This window comes from Schistocerca cancellata, chromosome 6 (genome assembly GCF_023864275.1).
Source record: "Schistocerca cancellata isolate TAMUIC-IGC-003103 chromosome 6, iqSchCanc2.1, whole genome shotgun sequence".
In the NCBI taxonomy this organism is placed as follows: Eukaryota; Metazoa; Arthropoda; class Insecta; order Orthoptera; family Acrididae; genus Schistocerca; species Schistocerca cancellata.
In genome coordinates, this window is record NC_064631.1 from 181,412,088 (window position 1) to 181,426,463 (window position 14,376).

The 14,376-nt window shown below is 42.1% G+C and overlaps 1 protein-coding gene across 1 annotated transcript in view; it reads left to right on the forward strand.

Moving 5' to 3' along the window:
* The window catches only part of LOC126088104 (cytochrome P450 6k1-like), a 196,790-nt gene that overhangs the window by 114,928 nt on the left and 67,486 nt on the right, over nucleotides 1–14,376 (forward strand). Inside the window, exons 5-6 of the mRNA XM_049906200.1 lie at nucleotides 10,877–11,070; nucleotides 13,656–13,877. Coding sequence (XP_049762157.1) covers nucleotides 10,877–11,070; nucleotides 13,656–13,877 — 416 coding nt within the window. The remainder of the gene's footprint in view (nucleotides 1–10,876; nucleotides 11,071–13,655; nucleotides 13,878–14,376) is intronic.

The window sequence follows — 14,376 nt, forward strand, 5'->3', positions numbered from 1 at the left end:
AAGGCCCCGGGAGTAGACAACATTCCATTTGAACTACTGATGGCCTCGGGAGAGCCAGTCATGAAAAAACTCTACCATCTGGTGAGCACGATGTATGAGACAGGCGAAATACCCTCAGACTTCAAGAAGAATATAATAATTCCAATCCCAAAGAAAGCAGGTGTTGACAGATGTGAAAATTACCGAACTATCAGTTTAATAAGTCACAGCTGCAAAATACTAACGCGAATTCTTTACAGACGAATGGAAAAACTGGTAGAAGCCGACCTCGGGGAAGATCAGTTTGGATTCCGTAGAAATGTTGGAACACGTGAGGCAATACTGACCTTACGACTTATCTTAGAAGAAAGATTAAGAAAAGGCAAACCTATGTTTCTAGCATTTGTAGACTTAGAGAAAGCTTTTGACAATGTTAACTGGAATACTCTCTTTCAAATTCTGAAGGTGGCAGGGGTAAAATACAGGGAACGAAAGGCTATTTACAGTTTGTACAGAAACCAGATGGCAGTTATAAGAGTCGAGGGGCATGAAAGGGAAGCAGTGGTTGGGAAAGGAGTAAGACAGGGTTGTAGCCTCTCCCCGATGTTATTCAATCTGTATATTGAGCAAGCAGTAAAGGAAACAAAAGAAAAATTTGGATTAGGTATTAAAATTCATGGAGAAGAAGTAAAAACTTTGAGGTTCGCCGATGACATTGTAATTCTGTTAGAGACAGCAAAGGACTAGGAAGATCAGTTGAACGGAATTGACAGTGTCTTGAAAGGAGGATATAAGATGAACATCAACAAAAGCAAAACGAGGATAATGGAATGTAGTCAAATTAAGTCGGGTGATGCTGAGGGAATTAGATTAGGAAATGAGACACTTAAAGTAGTAAAGGAGTTTTGCTATTTGGGGAGTAAAATAACCGATGATGGTCGAAGTAGAGAGGATATAAAATGTAGACTGGCAATGGCAAGGAAAGCGTTTCTCAAGAAGAGGAATTTGTTAACATCGAGTATAGATTTAAGTGTCAGGAAGTCGTTTCTGAAAGTATTTGTATGGAGTGTAGCCATGTATGGAAGTGAAACATGGACGATAACTAGTTTGGACAAGAAGAGAATAGAAGCTTTCGAAATGTGGTGCTACAGAAGAATGCTGAAGATAAGGTGGGTAGATCACGTAACTAATGAGGAGGTATTGAATAGGATTGGGGAGAAGAGAAGTTTGTGGCACGACTTGACTAGAAGAAGGGATCGGTTGGTAGGACATGTTTTGAGGCATCAAGGGATCACAAATTTAGCATTGGAGGGCAGTGTGGAGGGTAAAAATCGCAGAGGGAGGCCAAGAGATGAATACACTAAGCAGATTCAGAAGGATGTAGGTTGCAGTAGATACTGGGAGATGAAGAAGCTTGGACAGGATAGAGTAGCATGGAGAGCTGCATCAAACCAGTCTCAGGACTGAAGACCACAACAACAACAACCTCTTAATATCGTGCCGGACCTCGTTTTGGCCGCTGTAGAACAACAACTCGACATGACATGAACTCAACATGTCCCTGGAAATACTGAGCCATGCTGAGTCTATAGCTGCCCATCATAGCGAAAGTGTTGCTGGTGCAGGATTTTGTGCACGAACTGGCCTCTCGATTATGTTCCGTATACAGGGTGGTCCATTGATCGTGACCGGGCCAAATATCTCACGAAATAAGCGTCAAACGAAAAAACTGCAAAGAACGAAACTTGTCTAGCTTGAAAGGGGAAACCAGATGGCGCTATGGTTGGCCCGCTAGATGGCGCTGCCATAGGTCAAACGGATATCAACTGCGTTTTTTTTTAAATTAGGAACCCCCATTTTTATTACATATTCGTGTAGTACGTAAATAAATATGAATGTTTTAGTTGGACCACTTTTTTCCCTTTGTGATAGATGGCGCTGTTATAGTCACAAACACAAAGCTCACAATTTTAGACGACCAGTTGGTAACAGGTAGGTTTTTTAAATTAAAATACAGACTGTAGGTACGTTTGAACATTTTATTTCGGTTGTTCCAATGTGATACATGTACCTTTGTGAACTTATCATTTCTGAGAACGAATGCTGTTACAGCGTGATTACCTGTAAATACCACATTAATGCAGTAAATGCTCAAAATGATGTCTGTCAACCTCAATGCATTTGGCAATACGTGTAACGACATTCCTCTCAACAGCGAGTAGTTCGCCTTCCGTAATGTTCGCACATGCATTGACAATGCGCTGACACATGTTCTCAGGCATTGTCGGTGGATCACGATAGCAAATATCCTTCAACTTTCCCCACAGAAAGAAATCCGGGGACGTCAGATCCGGTGAACGTGCGGCCACGGTGCTTCGACGACCAATCCACCTGTCATGAAATATGCTGTTCAATACCGCTTCAACCGAACACGAGCTATGTGCCGGACATCCATCATGTTGGAAGTACATCGCCATTCTGTCACGCACTGAAACATCTTGTAGTAACATCGGTAGAACATTACGTAGGAAATCAGCATACATTGCACCATTTACATTGTCATTGATAAAATAAGGGCCAGTTATCCTTCCTCCCATAATGCCGCACCATACATTAACCCACCAAGGTCGCTGATGTTCCACTTGTCGCAGCCATCGCGGATATTCCGTTGCCCAATAGTGCATATTATGCCGGTTTACGTTACCGCTGTCGGTGAATGACGCTTCGTCGCTAAATAGAACGCGTGCAAAAAATCTGTCTCGTCCCGTAATTTCTCTTGTGCCCAGTGGCAGAACGGGTGCAATCGATGTTGATGTAGCATTCTCAACACCGACGTTTTTGAGATTCCCGATTCTCACGCAGTTTGTCTGCTACTGATGTGCGGATTAGCCGAGACAGCAGCTAAGACACCTACTTGGGCATCATCATTTGTTGCAAGTCGTGGTTGACGTTTCACATGTGGCTGAACACTTCCTGTTTCCTTAAATAACGTAACTATCCGGCGAACGGTACGGACACTTGGATGATGTCGTCCAGGATACCGAGCAGCATACATAGAAAACACGATATCGACCTTTTCCGCAATTGGTAAACGGTCCATTTTAACACGGGTAATGTATGACGAAGCAAATACCGTCCGCACTGGCGGAATGTTACGTGACACCACGTACTTATACGTTAGTGACTATTACAGCGCCATCTATCACAAAGGGAAAAAAGTGGTCCAACTAAAACATTCATATTTCTTTACGTACTACGCAAATATGTAATAAAAAATGGGGGTTCCTATTTAGAAAAACGCAGTTCATATCCGTTTGACCTATGACAGCGCCATCTAGCGGGTCAACCATAGCGCCATCTGGTTTCCCTCTTCAAGCTAGATGAGTTCCGTTCTTTGTAGTTTTTTCGTTTGACGCTTATTTCGTGAGATATTTGGCCCGGTCGCTATCAATGAACCACCCTGTATATTGGATGGGATTTATGTCAGGCGGTCTAGGCGGCAAATCATTCGCACGATTCGTCCAGAATGTTCTTCAAACCAATTGCTAACAATTGTGGCCCGGGTCAAAATCGTTCGCGATTGGTTTGAAGAACATTCCGGACGATTCGTGCGAATGATTTGCCACCTACATTGCCTGTCATAAATCCCATCGAACACATTTGGGACATAATCGAGAGCTCAGTTCGTGCAAAACATTCCGTACCAGCAAGACTTTCGCAATTATGGACAGCTGTAGAGGCAGTATGGCTCAATATTTCTGCAGGGGACTTCTAGCGACTTTTTGACTCCATGCCATGTTGAGCTGCTGCAATACACCGGTCAAAAGGAGCTCCGACACGATATTAGGAAGCATCCCGTGACTTTTGCCAGCACAATGTACAGTCAGTTCCTCCGAGAACGCCACAGCACATCACTCATTACGGCGCCCACCTATGGACTGCTGCCAGAGTCGCAGCAATCACGCGCACACCAGTCGCCACATCAGAGCCGCAAAGGTATCTGACAACCACCGAGCACCTGTTGCCATCCCATCGTTTAGTAATTACCACAGCGCATTTTTTAAACAAGAAATGTTGTTCAAAAAAGTTATGGGCATTCACCCGCGTGACGTCGTCGACTACTGCTGATATTTCAAGTGCGCATCCTGTCACGCTCAAGGCGAAACTGCTCCAAAGTAAGCACTGTGCAAGGGGATTTATAATCTCGGTTTACAGACCAATTCCTGAAAGATAACACGCACACAGATACACTAGCATCATCACACAACCAAAGATAACCGGTATCAGAAGTTATCGAGAGTGAAAATTAATAACCAAGGGGGAAAGAGCATTAAATCTGTCCCTCTGTTTCTTCACAAAGGAGAGAGCAGGATCCCATGTAGAATTTAAACCAGAACCCTCCGTGGCTATTTATCAGGTTACTTTTATCTCAACTGTTGCTTTAATATCCTAATAGTTGGAACGCATGCCAGAATCTCCACGTTGTTACATTTCATAGGATGACTGGTGCCAAGACAATGTTTTCCTGTAACAGATTTTATCCACTTTTGTAAACATGTGTGACGCTTATGCTCAGTACACAGTCCTGATAATCTGACCACTGTATAAAATAATCTGACCACTGTATGAAATACCACAACTGCGAGGAATACGCCGGCCGGAGTGGCCGTGCGGTTGTAGGCGCTACAGTCTGGAGCCGAGCGACCGCTACGGTCGCAGGTTCGAATCCTACCTCGGGCATGGACGTGTGTGATGTCCTTAGGTTAGTTAGGTTTAATTAGTTCTAAGTTCTAGGCGACTGATGACCTCAGAAGTTAGGTCGCATAGTGCTCAGAACCATTTTTTTGCGAATAATACGGTAAACAACCGCCTTACGCAATCCAAGATCATCCTTTACTGAACGTAAAAGGACAATGATCTTAGATAGCAGTCGAAGAACAGACTCCACAATATATTTCTGCAAGTAGTGGTGACTGCTTGGAGATAAGAGGGAAGAAAGGGGAGGTAAGAGGAAGGGAAAGGGAGCACGGTATATCATCAATAAGGGTGACGACATCACAGATAAGATTGCCCCTGCATGTAGGAAATTTGCTCGAACATTTGCAGTTTTCAAGGTCATTGTGGTTCATAATCCCCACTTAATGCCGGCCGCTGGTGGCCGAGCGGAGCTAGACGCTTCAGTCTGGAACCGCGCGACCGCTACAGTCGCATGTTCGAATACTGCCTCGGGCATGGATGTGTGTGATGTCCTTAGGTTAGTTAGGTTTAAGTAGTTCTATGTTCTATGGGACTGATGACCTCAGCAATTAAGTCCCATAGTGCTCAGAGTCATTTTAGCCTACTTAATACCTACTTCTTCAGGGCGTTCCCGTAAGCGCGTGCAAAAATGTAACAGGACGTAGAGAATGGTCCACTGAACAATTTGAGATAGGGAATGTGGGGTCGGAGAAGCCAGCTTAAGAATATAGGGAAGTAATCTTGTCTGCCGCTTTGTTTAGCATTACTGTTTTCCAGCTTATTTACAACTAACATGCATACCAGTTTACACGTACTGTGCTGGTAATTACATGTACGTTCTTTATTTCCTGAAAGGAAACAAGGAAGACAGGCTTGATTACTAGTAGGTCATGATGCAGGTTATGTTTAATTTACTGGATTGGAATGGGAGGTCCTATTCCATGGCCTGTGAGGTCACCTGACCTGAATACCCTTGATTATTTCTTACGGGGATATCTCATGTCAGTTGTCTATGAGACGCCAGTGGATATGGAAATAGAAATATTTGCCAGAATTATAGCTGCCTGTGATGTGATTCGAAACACACAAGGGGCCGTCCGCTGTGGCCGAGCGGTTCTAGGCGCTTCAGTCCGGAGCCGCGCTGCTGCTGCGGCCGCAGGTTCGAATCCTGCCTCGGGCATGAATGTGTGTGATGTCCTTAGGTTAGTTAGGTTTAAGTAGTTCTGAGTCTAGGGGACTGATGACCTCAGATGTTAAGTCCCATAGTGCTCAGAGCCATTTGAACCATTCGAAACACACCAGAGATATTTGTCAGGATGCGTCAGAATCTTGTTCGCCGATGTTACGCTTGCATTGAGGTTAATGGCCGTCATTTTCAGTACATTTTGTAAAATACAGTACAAATGGAACGTCCATTTTGTCAGTGATGGTATTTTCAGTTAACACTAACAAATGTAAATAAAAAGGTACGGAGCTGACTTCTCTGACCCCAGGTTCTCTACCTCAAATTGTTCAGTGGAGCATCCTCTATGTCCTGTTAAATTTTTGCACGCTTTTACGGAAACACCCTGTATAAACGTAGGTGTTTACCTCCTTAACCTATCTCTTAAGATAGGGTGTAGGCTCTTTATGCATTGTGTGTTCTTACACTTCCCCGGAACCAAAACTGATCTTCTCCGAGCTCAGCTTCTACCGGTCTTCCCATTCTTTTGTAAATAATTCGTGTCAATATTTTGCGATCAGAGCTTACTATACAGAAAGTCCAGTAACATTCAAACCTGTCGGAACTTGCTTTCTCTGCTGCTGGAATTACTACGCTCTTCGTGGTGTTTAAGGATATTTCGTCTGTCTTATACATTTTTGGTACCAGACAGCTTTGTCATGGCTGTCTTTCCCAAGGATCTCAGTTGTTCTGTGAAGTTTCATCTACTCCAGGGGCTTTGTTTCAATTTAAATCTTTCAGTGCTCTGTCAGTCCTTGTCGCAACATCATGTCTCCCACCACATCTTTCTCTAATTCCTCTTCCCTTTCTATAATATTCTCTTCAAATTCATTTCCTTTGTAAAGGCCCTCTATATATTTCTTCCACCTTTCAGCTTTCTCCTCGTAACTTAGTTTTAGTTTTCCACCTGAGCTCTTGCTGTTTATGTAGCTGTTTCTCTTTTCTCTAAAGGTCTTTAATTTTCCTTTCAGCAGTATCTGTCTTTTCCCTACTTATCCACGCCTTTACAGCCTTTTATTTCTCCTCTAGCCATTACAGCTCAGCCATTTTTCACTTTTTGAATACTATTATTAAATTAAACTCGTCTGACAAATGTAGGTCTGGCTTTTGTAAACACCATAGCACACAAACACCACTAATTAACGTGACTGATGACCTGAAATACGCCAAACACAACACTGAGGCCACAATTGACACTGCTGGACTTTAGCAAAGTATTAGATACCCCCTACTGTGACATAGAACTCCGAATTTTCAGATAGTACATGATTGTAATTTGAAAGCAACCTCATAGGCCTCAGTCCTTGACACTCTATTGCTCTCTTTTATCATCAACTGTATCTCGTCGGTTTTGAACTCCAGGAATTATCATTTCTATGCTGTCAACTTCCAGCTTCGCCAAAGGGCCAGAACTGAAGATATCAGCATTGGCAACGTCCAGATCAATAACAGTCCGTCTTCTGTGTTCAGATGGATGCTAAATCTAGGACATGAATTAACACCAAAAACTCCCACGTAATTTTTGTATCCCATAAGAAATTAAATATTTCTCGTCGGTATCCCAGTACCGTAGCAGAAAACAGTGAAGAGATCTGACATAGCCGCGGATGAGCACTTCAATTGGTTGGAAAATATTGTCACTACATGCGAAAGATTTCTGCTTGCCTCTGCTACCCCTATATTCCACGGGATGTGAAACGTCAACTTTCGCAATCACTTAATCTAACAAAGCCCGCTATTATGATGTAATCTAACACAGCTCAAGTAGTAATAATAATGTCGTGTGACGAGGGCCTCCCGTCGGGTAGACCGTTCGCCTAGTGCAAGTCTTTCGATTTGACGCCACTTCGGCGACTTGCGCGTCGATGGGGATGAAATGAGGATAATTAGGACAACACAACACCCAGTCCCTGAGCGGATAAAATCTCCGACCCAGCCGGGAATCGAACCCGGGCGCTTAGGATTGACATTCTGTCGCGGTGACCACTTTTTTTTTATCGTTGTGGTTGGTCGTTGCGGACGTCGTAAGACATCCTATTCAAGTTCGGTGGTTGATCCTTCCACTCAGTTTTTTTATTACAAAGGCCAACCGGCTCTCTGACCGAACACGCTGAGCTACCGTGCCAGCTAAACACTCAGCTACCGGGGGCGGACAGCTACTGGGGGCGGGCAGCTCAAGTAGTGAGAAAGCTAGATGGTAAGAACTAACTGTGATTTCTTACGTGCGTTATATCTGCAACATTTGTCTGGTTCACAGTGTCAGTGTTTAATATGTCCAATCAGACTGCTTGCGGTCACATAAGTTATGTGACTACCCTACTTCATATCTATAGAGTGACTTTTTCCAGACGTGTACAAACTCTTGGGATTGATCAGGGAGAGGACTCGGAATAAAAAAGGTCTGATGAACTTATGTCCGGAAATGCAAGGATTCCATGCTAGAGACCATTTATTCAATCGTACAGTGTTACAGATACTGCGGTCTGATACGCGCTGTACCATGCAGCCACAGGTACCCTCTCAGAGGGTGTTACTGTCCCCCGGACGGCACGCCCAAGCGCCCTCTCCTGCCATAGTAATCAGTAATGTTTTGCCCGATTCACTTCTCTTGCTGACTCACCTCGTAGTGAATGTGATACAGCGTTGTATACAATGGTTCCGTATTCCAATCGACAGCTTGCCGACGTGGTGTTTACATACGGAGAGACAAATGGGCAAGGGCGGCGGGCAGCAAGGTTGTGTCAGGAGACCTATCCTCGCCGACAACAGCCACACCATTCAATGTTTGTGACAGTTTTTCGCCGTTTGTCTGAGGGAGGCTCGTTTCAGGAAGCAGGAAATCATGAAGGACGAAAAAAAAAGTTCAAATGGCTCTAAGCACTATGGGACATAACTCCTGAGGTCATCAGTTCCCTAGACTTAAACTACTTAAACCTAACTAACCTAAGGACATCACAAACATCTATGCTCGAGGCAGGATTCGAACATGCGACCGTGGCAGCAGCGCGGTTCCGGACTGAAGCGCCTAGAACCGCTCGGCCACAGCGGCCGGCAGTTACTACCCTTATCGCTTTCAGCGTGTGCAGGGCTTGCTAGCGACAGTCCAGGTGGTGTTGCTCTGCTACGCTATGTTCAGTGCAGGTTTAAGGCCGATGCAGCACAAGCTGCCAGTTGGGAGAGGCGGGGGGGAGGGGGGGGGGGAAGGGGCAAGATGTGAGGGCCACCAGAGGCGCCACAGTTGTGAGATTCCTATACAGTAAGTATCTCTATTAGAAGCGACCGCTTGGGGCACCAAACTGAGTGGGATGCCCGAGTGTAACACTTCAAAGTGTATGACGAGAAAGAATTCCCTTCTCCAGTTCATCTTTCTCAGAGATGCGTCTTAAACCTCCGTCGTGTTTCGGTTCACAGGAGAAAAATAAACTGTAGATGGGAACCCCATGTTCGAAACCGTTATTCACCAAGGCAACAGAGCATCACATTCATTGGAAACATGGTTTGCCTAAGCAGCAGAGCTCTATCTTCTCCACTGGTGATCGAAGCAATGAGTCACGATCATGGAATAAGAAAAATAACATTCCGAGACGTTCCACCTAGGGTCTGTAAGCGTACAGCGTCACGTTTTCTGCCGAATGGGTAGCCTAGTGGCAGGCGCTCGTGCCTATGACTTCCAACGCTCTGTAGTATAGTTGGATGACGTTTCTGGACACGGGTTCCTACCCATGATTTGTTCCTCGAGACACCCTATACAACCCCTCAACGTTTGTCATAACACTTGTGGGACGTCCTGCACATTCCTTGTGGTCTAGCGGTAAAGTGCATACCTGAAAACCCAAAGACTGCAGGACCGGATCCCATTCGCACCACGTATTCTTTATTCTGCATTTTACCCTACCATTCTACTTTCAGTGATGTGGAGATTCGCTAGAAACGACACATGGATCAGATTTCACGTTAAATTGCAGCTCCCTATTCACTGGTTGGATAACTGGCGTGGCTTAAGGACACACAACTCGATGAAGTGACATCCAATCGAAAGGCTTGCACTTCGTCATTGATAGACACTAAATTATAATTATAATATATTTAAATAGTTCAAATGGCTCTGAGCACTATGGGACTCAACAGCTTAGGTCATAAGTCCCCTAGAACTTAGAACTACTTAAATCTAACTAACCTAAGGACATCACACACACCCATGCCCGAGGCAGGATTCGAACCTGCGACCGTAGCAGTCCCGCGGTTCCGGACTGCAGCGCCAGAACCGCTAGACCACCGCGGCCGGTTAATATATTTAATATTTCTTTCTTGTGTATCTGTGTTTTCCCGTGACTGAAGCACAAACATTGTCACAAAAAATCAATTTGTTTGATGATAACACATATTTGAAAGAACGAACTATTTTTAAATTTGTAGTAAGTTCCTTTGGGACCAAACTGCTGAGGTCATTGGTCCCTAGGCCTACACACTACTTAATCTAACTTAAACTAACTACGCTAAAGCAACGCACACACGCATGCCCGAAGGAGGATCTGCGATACAGAGTAGTTACATTAAAAGTGTTACGAAAAACTTTGTAGAGTTGGATGAATGAAGTGGAGTCATATCCAGTTATATCTAAGACAGTTGCTAGCAGTCTATTGAAGAGAAATTTGCACTGTGCTTCTTTACAGTTTAATAGAAGTTGCTATGAATTACTGCTGCGGCATCCTGCAACTACTGAGTTCACTATGGGCGCTGGCTAAAATATTCTGTGCTGTAATGCGATGGGATTAAGCGGCAAATTATGGTTGCCAACACACGTATAATCATGAACTAAATTATGTGCAGAGGTTTCATCATTTTTTCATCACTATGCACATCATACTGTATAATGCCAAAAATGTTCTGTTTTCCTCAAGTGTGTGTCATCAATTAACGATTATCATTTCCTTGCAGACTCAAAGACGGAGCAGCTGCTGTCAGCACTTATTTTAGACGTATGGTAGCGGAGACAGTTGCATACAGGGAGGAGAACAACGTTTGCAGGAAAGATTTCATGGATCTTATGATCCAACTCAAAAACAAGGGATATCTCGAAGGCGAAAAGCCAGAGAATGGAGAGGGCGGTACCAAGGAAGTGTCCCCTACGAGTAAGTATGTTATATGAAGTAGAAACGACATATTATCTCTTGCCAACCTCTGCTAACGTTACAATCCATAGAATAGGTCCACCTGCGTTGCTGTAACCTACTCTATTATTAGACATTGCTTTCACATGCCTTCACTAGCAACCTGTAAGACAACAGTGGTATCAATGGGAGACATGAATTATTACTTTTTAATCACAGATACTAGACAATCTTCCCATCACAGTCTTAATAAGAAACAAGATCGACTAATCTGGGGGTACAGGTACAATTAATACAAAAATGCATACCACGCAAACAATTATTCTAAATTAGCAATTGCCATACGAACTACGAACATGGGGCGGTCATTTCATGATATAATAAATTATCATCAAGAATAAAATTAAAACAAGAGGGAAATTTAGTCAGTAATTAAACTGCTTAAGACTCTCATGAATATCGCTGGGTATCTAGCAGGAGATTAAAGCACTGTGCTGCAGATGTTAGCCCAGAATTTAGTTATATCTGTTATTTTTCCTTTAGTAATTGTTAGTTTCCTAAACGATTAGAATACTCACTAACGAAACCACCTTATAAAAAAAGGAAAAGGTATAATTCGGACAATTTTAGAGCCTTTTCTTTGCCATCGGTAATCGCAAAAATTGTTGAAAAGACTGTGTATATAAGGTTAAGTGATCTTTTTAGTTTATATAATTTGGGCAAACATACAGTCCGGTTTCAAAAGTGTTTTAACAATTATAAATGCTACGTTCTCTTTCGTGCGACAGGCATTGGACAGATTAAACAAAAAGTTACGAATACTAGGCGTCTTCTTTTGTTAAACTAAAGCCTTTGATTGTATTAATCACAAAATATTACTGCAGAACTCAGACCATTATGGAATAAAAGGAGTAACTCACAATTGATTCTTCTTATACTTTAAGAACAGACAGCAAAACGTCGTTCTCCACAGTAATAAGACTGACTCTGGAGTGGTGTCTGATTGGGGAGGTGCCTCATGGGCCAATGTTGAGATCACTACAATATGAAGGGATAATTTTTAAATATTTGTCTTTGGTGATGACACTAGCTTGACAGCGAAGGGTGTTGAAAGCAAAATAGATAATGTCAAATAATGCAGATCAAGATATATGTCCATAGCTTGTAAAAAATTAATTTATGCTAAATCATATTACGATTCTATTAAACACCATTCAATCAAAGCTGAAATGTTGATTACACAGAATCAGTCTGAACAACACATATTCCTAGGTGTTCAGACACATGATAAGCTATCATGGAACGTACATGTTCAAAATCTCATTCAAAAACTGTATGCTGCTATATTTACCCTTAGAACAGCATGTGCAATAAATAAATGAGGGTCCAACAAGAAAGTTAGTCTGCCTATTTTCATTTGCGTCTGACATACGGCGTTATATTCTGGGTAACTCTTACCATTCACAAAGGACACCTTCGGCTCAGAAACGGGCAGTTCGGATAATATGTGGTGTAAGTTCGCCAACTCCCTGTTCAGGAGTCTGGGAATTCTGAAATTGGCTCCTAAAACCTATTTTCTTCAATGTCGCGTGTTGTTAAAAATATAAGCTTATTCCGAATAATTTGCAGCTTTCACTTGGTGAATACTAGGCAGAAATCCAATCTGCATTTTGACCGTACCTCCTTGACTGCTGTGCAAATGGGTGTGCAGTATTTTGCTCCATCCATTTTCAATAAGCTACCATAAGAATTTAAAAAAAAGTTAGCAGTAATCTTCGCACTTTAAAATTTAAACATTAGAATTTCCTCATTTCTCACTCCTTCTATTCTGCTGGGGACTTCGTGGGAAAAAATTAACCAAATTTTTGTATTATAAAGTTGATTATGCATATATCTACACAGCAGCTTACAGTCTGCAGAGGATTCGTACAAATTTTATCTGTTATTAATTTTTCTGTGGTTAAATTTCATATACTGACTCGTTCCATGATCATGGAGGTTTACTCCTGAGCCTGGTCCTACAGAGCTAGAAATATTAAACGTAAAATAAAAGTAAATTGAATTACGTTCCTAAACATAGCTCCTTGCTACTTTTGGATGCATTCAAGAGATTGGAACAATAAAATATTTTAAAATATAGGTAACCATAATAATAATTTTATGGTGGTCCCATAGCTTTTCTAGATGAAATTCATTGAAAAATGATTGATAAAGTCCCTCTTATGTTTCTACAGTATCTTGCTGTGTTGCAAATGTAAATTTCATAGCAGACTTGACCTTCACTGTGATGTTAATGCGACGTGAAGGTTACACTGGATTTTATATGAATACATGTAAATAGATCTAAACATTATAATAGGACATACAGAGAATTTTAAATTTGTCATTTATGTTTGAACGTTGAGGAGTTTTGCATAAGACATGCTATTGCAAAGACAAGTTTTGGGAAGACAAAAGGTGAACTTTCATCATTAATTTTCTAATAACAATAATAATAATATATAGCATATGCTATTTATGTGACACTACCATAGATTCCAAATAATTTGCCTGATTTTGGTGTCTGTGATCTTGTAAGTTTGAGCATTACGTTGATATTTCCACAGAGCTCACAATAGAAGACGTGGCTGCACAGGCCTTTATCTTCTTTGGAGCGGGCTTTGAAACATCTTCATCAACTATGAGCTTCGCTCTCCATGAACTGGCACTCCACCCTCATTGCCAAACGAAGTTGCAACATGAAATCGATTCTGTTCTTAAGGAAACTGGTAGTGATATCACTTATGATGCTCTCTCCAAAATGCCTTACCTTGATAAAGTTGTATCTGGTAAGTATGTCAACACTAATACTTGTTTCTATACTCAAATTGTCACCCACAATCTAATTAATAGTTAGTTTCTTGCTCTAGTCTTGACCTTGAGGCAGAGCAGGCACTGTACTTTGCCTAGCAGGCTCATAGTCATAACTGTTTTTTTAAAATCCGTCTTACGCAAAGCACAATTTGCTTTTTGTTTTTAATCCAGACATGTATCAATATCTAAGTGTCATCTTCTGTGGATCAAATTTAGTTTCGTAAAATGCAATACGAAGTTCATGGTCATTTATCTATTTTAGGACTAAAAATGATACTGCATGTATTTTGTTTTGTTTGTTGGGGTTGTTCACCTGAATATTATAATGCGAGTAAAAATGTACTTTTACATGTCGGCTTTTTTATGTCCTGCTCTTATCGTTTTGTCAGCATTCATCTGCAAACTTGTCAAAGAGAATTCTGTGCATTTTTCAAATACCGTTTCGCGGGTAATGGTTATTTACATTACCATACT